Source organism: Cucurbita moschata, unplaced genomic scaffold (assembly GCF_002738365.1).
Source record: "Cucurbita moschata cultivar Rifu unplaced genomic scaffold, Cmos_1.0 Cmo_Scf00004, whole genome shotgun sequence".
Taxonomy (NCBI): Eukaryota; Viridiplantae; Streptophyta; class Magnoliopsida; order Cucurbitales; family Cucurbitaceae; genus Cucurbita; species Cucurbita moschata.
In genome coordinates, this window is record NW_019268520.1 from 6,944,104 (window position 1) to 6,953,957 (window position 9,854).

The 9,854-nt window shown below is 36.8% G+C and overlaps 2 protein-coding genes and 1 non-coding gene across 4 annotated transcripts; 1 reads left to right on the plus strand and 2 right to left on the minus strand.

Moving 5' to 3' along the window:
* Positions 1-1,104: 1,104 nt before the first annotated feature.
* Positions 1,105-4,135, minus strand: LOC111441925 (mitochondrial succinate-fumarate transporter 1-like). Its single transcript, XM_023079117.1, has 2 exons — positions 3,482-4,135; positions 1,105-1,824 (listed from the first exon to the last, which is right to left on the minus strand). Exons 1-2 carry the CDS (start codon positions 3,893-3,895, stop codon positions 1,288-1,290), a joined length of 951 nt encoding a protein of 316 aa, XP_022934885.1. The 5' UTR covers positions 3,896-4,135; the 3' UTR covers positions 1,105-1,287.
* A 491-nt stretch (positions 4,136-4,626) lies between these two features.
* TRNAE-UUC lies at positions 4,627-4,698 on the minus strand. The gene has a single exon. It is a non-coding gene; the product is annotated as a tRNA-Glu (tRNA).
* A 290-nt stretch (positions 4,699-4,988) lies between these two features.
* On the plus strand, positions 4,989-7,968 carry LOC111442396 (dnaJ protein ERDJ3A). Of its 2 annotated transcripts, XR_002710293.1 has the most exons (8): positions 4,989-5,194; positions 5,405-5,460; positions 5,557-5,630; positions 5,891-6,402; positions 6,488-6,829; positions 6,972-7,325; positions 7,434-7,815; positions 7,861-7,968. XR_002710293.1 is itself a non-coding variant. In XM_023079789.1 (7 exons), exons 1-7 carry the CDS (start codon positions 5,105-5,107, stop codon positions 7,719-7,721), a joined length of 1,716 nt encoding a protein of 571 aa, XP_022935557.1. In that variant the 5' UTR covers positions 4,989-5,104; the 3' UTR covers positions 7,722-7,968. The 2 variants fall into 2 exon arrangements, 1 of the variants encoding a protein (XP_022935557.1); XM_023079789.1 differs by having other exon boundaries at positions 7,434-7,968.
* Positions 7,969-9,854: the final 1,886 nt, after the last annotated feature.

Below are 9,854 nucleotides of genomic sequence, written 5' to 3' on the forward strand. Positions count from 1 at the left end.
AAAAAAAAAAAAAAAAAAAAAAAAAAAAAAAAAAAAAAAAAAAAAAAAAAAAAAAAAAAAAAAAAACTCTGAAGCTAGTTTGCCACATAACTTCTCCCTTCCCTAGCCTCCTCCAATATGAATCATCAAATGATCAACATCTTCCTCATGTCTCGAACAGACACAGAGAAAAAATCTTAACATTCCCAAGATAGAAGAAAATAGCGCAAAAGAGGGAAAAAGGAAAGACAAAATGAAGAGAATAGGAAAGACAAAATAAAGAGAATCTCCTAGATGGATTGGAGGGATAAAATTTGAATGTCCCTTCTCCTTACAATCACATGATGGTCTACAACGATCCTTCCAAAGACAGAGTGCACAGGAATCAGAAACTGTGCTAGTTCAATTAGCAAGAAATTCATAAGCAAGTCATGCTTAAAGACTCCATCCTTCAACTTTGACAACATGATACTCATGGAATGGACCATTTTCTTCCATCTTACATTCGAGCAACTCTTTTAAGACATATTTCCCTCTTGATCATGCCCATTTACGCATCATGAAACCAAAAACTGTTGCATTAACCATATTGAAGGAATAATCTGTGTGTGTGTGTACGTGGGTTAGAGAAAGAGAATATGAATGAAGAGAGGTATCATTCAACTTAACAAAAGTATATTTCAGCCTGACATATATTTACCCATTCCACCTCTCATCAGCTGGATCGAAGCCTAACAACATAATATTAAAAAAATTCTTCAAATAAATACTTGAATTCATCATACCAGTAATAGCAGTAGATCCTTCCATTTGTCGCAAGATCAGAGCCCTGCAGTCCACTCTGAAAAACAAATAGTTGGTTAACTGAAAAATTTGTGTTACCAACCAAACTCATTGACATAGCCTATGTGTATACAGAGGCAGCATCTTTCAACGAAGTCAATGAAGTTCTCTTTCTTACTATCCCTTTGGATAACAATGTTTACCTGTTACAATGCTACAAGGAATCATGTCATTGATTGCAAAACAACATCCACCAACAAGAAGTCTTGATACTACCAAAGAATTCAAGAATTGTAACTAGGCTGTCACAAAGTAAACAGCACTGAAATTTCTACCAGTCTATAAATTATAATACTTTCCCATGTGATCTATTTTAAGACACGAGGTGCGAAAACTTCATGGTTATTTGGATGGTGGCTGAAACAGTTGTAGAAAAATGAAGGTATGCAATAAGAGACGCTAAAAGACCATCACTTGGTCTGCTGTGGACTTTATAATAAAGCAAGCCAAAAATGTTCCTAGTATTCATATGGGAGCATCGTGAAGATGACTCTTCTCATACAAGCCAATAAATTGATCGGCCACAGCCCACACAATGGCCTGCCCTGGTGGAATCCTCATGAGTCGGGGCAGCAGCCCTTTCCATAAAGTAAAAAGTCCCTCCTCTGCGTATATAGTTCTGATAGCATGGAACATGCCTTTGTACTTGAGTTCACCTGTGCCTCGGCTCTGGGCCATTAACCTAGTTTTCACAACATCAAAAGGACCAGTGCATAAAGGGCCTGCTGTGCCTGCTAGGAATCCCGATACCATTGACTGCCATGGCTGAAGGACTTTTCCATCCCCTTCATGTCTGTTCCAAAGAACAACATCAAAAGCATTCTTGGCAGTAAACATGGCAGCCTGGTTTGTACCATTCCGCATAACAGTTGGAGCAGCACCTGCCCAAAGCCCTAGAAGGCCTTCTTCTCGAATAATCATTCGAGCACAGTGCACTGGACCCTTGTACTTAAGGAGCTCAGGACTCAGTCCTTTCTGCTGCTGCAATCTAATTTTCACCACCTACACCAGCAATATCCGCACCAATATGTTAGTCATCCCACACTTTTTTCCTATTGAACATACATAAATAGGGTGCAAGTTGAAGCTAAACAAACTGACAAAACAAATCAACTCAGGCCAAAACGCTTACACCTTATTACATAATTGACCAGGAAAAATCTCTTTAAATGACCAGCACAGTTGCAGTGTATCAACAAAAAGCAAGAAAATTAATATTTCATTCTCTGAGTCAATCAGTTCTTCTAATTCAAACCTTTGAACTTGAATCTAACTCCCCAACATCTTTTATTAGCTACATCATTATCTTGAGACCTTCTGTACATTGACTCTGAAAAGTCCACATGACTTTACTTTTAGTTTTACCCCAAAAGTCTCATTCTAGTAAAAATAGTTGTCTACCACTTATAAAACCTAGATCTTCCCCTTCCCTATCAAATTTGTAACATTGGTTCGTTTCAGATATTTATTTATTATTATTATTATTTTTTTATCCTTTGTAATGCATATTAGATTAATCCATAGATCATACCAATCAAATCCCTTCTTTCAAAATTGAAATGTGAGATTTTGGTTGCAATCCCAATAACATTGATGACTTTCCATTTAGCATTCTCCACTTCCCTAATTTTGTTGCTAAATAAACCCAAATGAAAGCAACGTTGAAAATGGTGAAGAAGCTGATATTTTCTAAAAGCTAGAACATGCTTGAGTAACAACAACTCTTAAAAGGTTCTCACTATAGTTTTTTTTTTTTTCTTGTAATAATTTTGTTACTGTAAATTAAAAGAATGTAAGAATAAATGCTTATATTAAAGATCTCATAACAAAGAATCAACCAACAAATGGTGTTTGGTGGAGTAAATGAAGTGGACAAAGTTTCTACAGTCCAAATCAAACTTCGTCCAACTATATACCTATTCTGTCTTTCTATGACTTCGACTATGATAATAATTTTTTTTAATGTTGTGAACTTAGAAACGTGAAATTTCTAAATGTAAAAAGGCTAAATCATTGTTATATAGAATATACTAAAATGCGAAAAGAGCACAAAGAATAACAGAGCCCTCTGACCCTAATGAAAGCTAATTAATTCATTTTCGTAATGTTAAAAGGGCCAAACACTGTCCATCACCAGTCCCAACCAACCAACAAGCAAGTAATATATTATATTTATCCTACTCACCCGAAAAAGGCAATGCCAGCGCCTTATTTGGAATCTGGTTTCGCCATTAATGAAACCCAAGTTTTTCCGTTGAAAACAAAGCATATGAGCGTTTAAAATTGATGAAGTACACCGCCATTAAAGAATCAGCAAAATGTGTTTATATTATTATATTATCAGTCCTGTCGGCGCCAACTATCGTCCACGACAAGGTTTCCGATTGTTGAAGAGAACCAGTGGCCTCAACTAAACCTAGAGACCAACATTCAGATCTAACGATTATCAATTTATAATTCTACAAATAAATTTCATAACCTCCCATCTTGGGGAAAATTAACTGGTTAGGCGTCCTTCCTCAGGAGATAATCTCGAATTCAATAGTCTAAAAAAGATAAATAATCATGATTCCATAACCAAATCCGTCGAATATGAAATTGAAAGTTGAATTGCAGCAGATTATTTGACATTGAGAGAGAGAGAGAGATGCAAACTGACCTCAAATGGAGTAACAATGACGAGAGCCTCCAAAACCCCGGCACCGAATCCAGAAACCAGACGAGCGTGATTGCTAAGCTTTCCAGTCTCCGAATCCTTAAACGCGGACTGAAGCACTGCATTGGACCCCATGCGAAGCGCATATTTCATGGTCAGGTGAGTAGCGAACGGAGTCAATCCCTTCCAAAGAGCCCGAACTCCTTCCGTTTGCGTAACCGTGGCTCCACAGTGGACAATCCCCTTGTAAGCCCCGGTCCGATCGAGCTGCAACCTAGTCTTGATAACATCAATCGGCTGTAGACAACAGGCCTCCATCACCCCTCCGAGAGAACCAGAGATCGCCTTCATGTATGGAGGAATCGATTTCTTCGATCTCTGTTCCGTAGTCGACCGACGAGCTTCCTGGTTCTCCATTTTCTCGGTCTTGAAACCCAGAATCGTTGCTCTTTGCTCGTCCACCTTCCTCTCGTTGTGTTGTTACTGAAGTTCGACCACCATTTGGGTCTTTTATGCTTGATGCTTTGCTTAAGCTCTCGGTGAATACAGCACCACGAATGAGGAATTGATGAAGCTTGTAGTTACGACGCTAATGGCGGCCCGGGAAAAAGTTGCTTGTTCTTTTATTACAGGTTGTCCACGTGATTCATCGTTAGACAACAAGCCAGAAGAAATTGGTTTCATTCAAATTTAGAATAATAAAATATGCGAAGGGGGAAATTATAATTTAAAATAAACAAATAATAACTATTTATTTCTCTATATATATATATATTTAATGTTTATTAACTTTTTTGTAATATTTTTAAAATCTATGTGACCTGTCCACTCTCGGAGATAATTTGAAAAATTTTCATTAATTTTTAAAGTAATTTTTACCTTAATTATAATTTGAAATTAGCTATTAATACCAATTATTAAAATCTACGGTAAAATATTTATATAGTATAAAAGTGAAGGGTAAAAGGGTACGTAAATAATCTCCCCTGGTAGCCCTTTCATATATAGTAAGATCATAATTATGTTTATATACAACTATTACATTTGAGGGTAAAATAGGTATATATTAAAACGTGAAGGATAAAATGGGTACGTAAAGAGTTCATTTTTATTAAAAATATTCAGTTTAATTAAAAAAACGAAAAAAATTCCGTTGCCGGAAATCGAACCCGGGTCTCCTGGGTGAAAGCCAGATATCCTAACCGCTGGACGACAACAGAAGCTTTTGACCAAGCTTATGTCAGTTTATAATTGATTCTAAACAAAAGGCTACTCTGGGCTCAGCCAGCCAGCCCAATATGAAGGAGTCCATACGGCAAAATACTTGGGCCAGCCCATTTTAAATAACAGCAAAACTAGATGAATAACCGTGATTTGTTGTGACATGCGCTAATTCTCGATTCTCATTGGTCAGCTTTCGTGGTATGATTTCGAGCTGCCACGTAAGCATATTTACTGATTCGCTAAAAATCGAAGGCTCCGGATTTTTCTATTTCGTTCTGATCGGGGAAGAACCTATATTATTTCGCACCCGTCGCTTCGTCTCTCCCTCCATTTTACCATCTCCCAATTACCAAATTCCAGTTTACGAAATCATCAGTTGCAGAAACTCGGCTGGATCTGAACATGGAGATTCGTCTTTCGCCGTTCATTCTCATTATGGCGTCTTTGTTCCTTTTCCTGTTGTCGGAGGCCAAAACCATGGACCCTTACAAGGTAACGAAGATTGGTCGGAGTTTTTCTCTCATTGATACACTTTGCCATTTTTTTGTGTATCGTCATTTTATTATGTTGATGTTCGTCTTGATTTCCTCCTAATTGTTTATAACTTGAGAAATTTACATGCGTTTGGTTACGGAGTATGGAAGTTTGTGGTGGTGTTATAGAATGGCTCATCATCGTTGCGTTTTCTGAAATTGTTTTCAGGTTCTTGGAGTTGAGAGGAATGCGAGTCAGCGGGAAATTCAGAAAGCTTTCCACAAGTATCTAACTTCCCTCCAAAATTTATGTTCTTGTTCCATTTGATTCAACTTCTTTTGGTTGTGTAGCTCATGGTGGAATTTATTAATCATTGGCAGGCTTTCTCTTCAGTATCATCCAGATAAGAATAAGAAAAAAAGCGCACAACATAAGTTTGAAGAAATCAATAACGGTATGTTACTTACTTCGATCGACCATTGTATCTTTTCGCCAGGGCTTTTCTACTGCAGTTAATCTCTTTTCCCTGTCATTTCGATTTGTGGGATGAGTTTTGGTTGAATAGGGTGTACTTAATTTGAGTCATGAAGTTCAACATTGGAGAAGAAAAATAATGTTGTCCTGAATTGATATCATGTTAAAGTACTACTAAACCAACATGTCTAAATCTGCCTAGTTTTCCACCACAATTGACCTTACTTCTCCATGTTTCAGCATATGAAATTTTATCAGATGAAGAGAAGAGAAAAAATTTTGATTTGTATGGCGATGAAAAAGGTAGCCCTGGCTTTGGCCCTGGCTATTCAGGGGATCAAGGTGGTGGACATACATTCTTTACAAACGAAGGAAGAAGACAGGGTCAGCAGAACTTCAAGCCACAGTGGCAGGGTACTGGTGGACAAGGAGGTTCACAGTCTTTCTCATTTTCCTTTGGTGGACCGAGTGGTGGTTCAAATCCCTTCGGCTTTGGTATGGAGGATATATTTTCCAATTTTTTTGGAGGTGGCTTTAAGGATGAGGGTAATTTTGGTAGCCACTTTAAGGCCCAATCTGGATCTAAGAGTTCCTCAATCATCAAGGTCGTTAATAAACAAGTGTTTAAGCAAGAAGTTGTGGGCCAGGGAGTAACTTGGCTTCTGTTTCCCATCACGTCATCTCTGAAGGGAGTTGATCATGTTCAATCAATTATAGAGGATGTTGCCAGTTCGTTGCAGGGAGCTTTAAAGGTGCTATTAAGTAATCATATTTCTAAATTAAATAGTTATGGCGATTTTTCACTGTTCTCATCTTCTGTTTGACCTTTCAATTCAGGCTGGAAGGATAGATTGTGAATCAGAATCCTCTCTCTGCAAAGACCTTGGCATTTATCCTCATCGGACTCCTAGAATATTTGTCTATTCATACATAAAAAGCACCGATGGTTCTTTGGTAGAGTACAGTGGGGACGTTGCTGTGAAGAGTTTGAAAAGTTTTTGTCAAGAGCATCTTCCAAGGTTCTCACGACGGGTCGATTTGAGGCAATTTGACTTCTCTTCCAACAATGGAGGAAGATTACCCACTTTAATGCTTCTGTCAACCAAAAAGGATACACCTGTTATCTGGCGTGTCCTTAGCGGGATGTATAACAAGCAGTTCAGTTTCTATGATGCAGAGGTATATTATTACTGAGCTTGCTTGATTATCTCATTCTTGTATGAGGCTATCAGTATCCGTTGCATAATTATGTGGGTTATCTCTGTGGAGGTTCATCATTTTCATACTCTGATAGCAGATTTCTTTTTATTTTATTGCATAGGTCACGGATGTTTCAGATCCTACAATAAAGAAGTTAGGAGTCGATGCCCTTCCAGCTATAGTGGGTTGGCTATCAAATGGAGAGAGGCACGTTCTCAGAACAGGGATCAATGTGAAAGATTTGAGATCTGCCATTGATGATCTCAGTTATTTAGTTAATGGTTTTGAGAAAAAGAACAGGAAGGCAGCGTCAAAGCCAGCCTCCAAAACACAATCTGATTCTGCACAGAATCAGATCCCTCTATTGACAGGGTTCAACTTTGATTCTATCTGTGGGAAGAACACTCCTGTTTGTGTCATTGGTGCCTTCAGATCTTCTAAAGCAAGGAACAAATTGGAAATGATCCTAAACATGGTGAGAGCACTCGCATTTACGTTTTGTCTCAAGCCGCTGCACTTTGGCTTGTTGATTGCTGCTATGCTATACCTTACATTTTCTGCCCCTCTTGATTTAATGTTTCAGGTGTCTCAGAAGACATTGTCAAGGCGTCAGATCTCTGCGCCTGGCTCTAAGGAATCCATATCCTATTCTCTCGTAGATGCAACAAAACAACCATCGTTTCTTAAAGCATTTGACAGTGCTGGATTTAAATCATCTGATCAAATACTGATCGCATACAAACGTCGGAAGGAGAAATTTGCAGCACATTTGGGTGAAATGACGGAAGAAGAGGTAGAAAAATTTATCGGCTCAGTGCTTAATGGGGACATTACATTCACCAAGACCCGCCAGAAACCTGTCTTGAAGTGAAGGTCTGCCATTAACAAGTGTACTCAATTCTTGCGGTCTTATGTACATTTTATGAATATAGTTAGAATGAAGTAAAAGAAAAAAGAGTATATAGCTAAGGGAAGAAATTATTATCTGGAGAGAAATCTGTGTTGATGTCCTATTGAGGGTGCCTACATCAATGTTTGCCACCTGCATTTTGTGGGCAGAAAATCTTTTGTGTTAAAAAAAAAAAAAGAAAAAAGAAAAAAAAACATTAACCCCCGAGTAAATAATATAATTTAATATTTCTTGTATTTGGGCTCTATTATTTGTTATAGACTCTTACACCTTGGAGAATGGGCCAACTCGTTTTTGGGCTTTTAGATGTACCGGAGCTGGGTAATTCTAAAGCACGCAAGGCCCATGGGCCAAGAATTTTCCTGAAGATTCCAAAGCCCAAATTTGATGTTCGTTTGGATTATGTGGCCTCGCATGAAAAAAGAGGAATATCACATGCTCGTCACGGGACGCCCATCTCACTTCCTTCCGTTGGTATTTGAAAAATATAAATATTCTCAACTGCCTTTTGTCCTTTTCGATTTCGACCTCTTTCCCATGTACAGATCACTTGCAAAACTACTTTTATAATTTTCGGTGTTCACACTTTCTATAATTTATTAACTAAATACAAAACCAGTACAATAATATTAAGTTTTAATTTCATTTATGATTTTTCTTTTCGAAAATTAGGTAAAAGAAAAACAAATCTCTACTTCTAATATTGTTGATTGCAGGAGAAAAAAGATCCTAACTTAGTGAGAGCATTTAATTTGCATTTTTAAAATACAATTCCAAAGTCTTGGAAAATAAATATATGAACTAGAAAATAAGAAAGAAATGGTAAGTGATGGAATATTCCTTTTTTCTTTTTAATTTTTTGGTATTGGAAACTGGAAATTCCAGATTCAATAAAAGCTGTCTAACTGAGCACCTGAAAAGATGCCACCGTTTTTTCTTCTTTTTTCCATAGGAGAGAAAATTAAATCAAAAAATTAAAAAATTGGAACTTTTTAGCGGGTGACAGTGGCGCAGTTGGTTCATGACACGTGGCAAGCATGGCCGTACAAGGCAGAAGCAGAGCTAGACAACCGTTTAGCGAGTCAAATACCAGGTTACCCAAAACCGCCCAACTCCTGAAATAAAAGGGGCTTTCCAGTTGCCAATTACCACTCCCAAACCCGCCATTTGGTTTCTGTCTTTTCCCCTGGTTTTCAGTTTTCATTTATTTTGCTATTTAATCATTTTAAAACAACTTTTTTATTTTTAATTAGCCACATCACATGCTCATAACGTGAAATTATACACTTGGACCCTGGATGTGTTGTTTCACACGCTCATCTGGTATATTTAAATTTCTCTTAATTTCACTCTTTTTTTCTTTAAATAATACATGAATCAAAATTTGACAACTTCATACTTTAATTGAAAACAAATGTGTTAATAATTAATTTAATTAGGTAAAAGTTAACTTGATATAGAAAAAAAAAAAAAAAACAAACAAACAAACAAAAAGAAAAGGGCTAATTGAGTCCACTTTATATGCCAAGTTGGTGTTAGTGCGGTATTAGGGTTTTATATAATATAAAGGCTACTTTTACAAAGTGCTTAAAGGTGAGCCCCGCCATAATAAAAAAAAGTCAAGTTAAATATTTAGTGACGTCAAATTTTTCTATAGTCATGGATCGAACGGTTACGGTCACCATTCCTTTACTTATATATTGGTTTTGAATATTCTTAAATTGTTGGAATATTTTAAAAGTCAAGAAAACGACACAAGATACCGATTATGTTATATTCCGTTCCAATTTTACGTCCAAGTAGCATTCTATATGCTGTTTAAAAATTAATAAATAAAAATAAATAGACCTCCCGTATTTGAAAAAAAGAAAAAAAGAAAAAAAAAAGTGATGTATTGTTGTTTTATTAAAACAATAAATGATGGAAAATTAGTAAATAAGGAAGGGAGAAATGATTTTCTCGTCAAACTCCGATCACAGTAATTACGGATTCTAGCCCACGAGAATCCACAGGCATCAGCGCACTCCAAAAATAACCTTTTTCAAAACCGTTTTTGTTTTGCTCTCTCTCTTTTTTTTTTTTTTTTTTTTTTTT

Bases quoted from the DNA above. Each gene is read 5' to 3' on its own strand.
- LOC111441925 (XM_023079117.1), bottom strand. From the start codon at position 3,895: ATGGAGAACCAGGAAGCTCGTCGGTCGACTACGGAACAGAGATCGAAG. The intron at 1,825-3,481 runs GTCAGTTTGCAT...TTGCTGGTGTAG, and splicing joins TCATTGTTACTCCATTTGAG to GTGGTGAAAATTAGATTGCA.
- LOC111442396 (XM_023079789.1), top strand. From the start codon at position 5,105: ATGGAGATTCGTCTTTCGCCGTTCATTCTCATTATGGCGTCTTTGTTC. The intron at 5,461-5,556 runs GTATCTAACTTC...AATCATTGGCAG, and splicing joins ATTCAGAAAGCTTTCCACAA to GCTTTCTCTTCAGTATCATC. The intron at 6,830-6,971 runs GTATATTATTAC...TTTATTGCATAG, and splicing joins TCAGTTTCTATGATGCAGAG to GTCACGGATGTTTCAGATCC.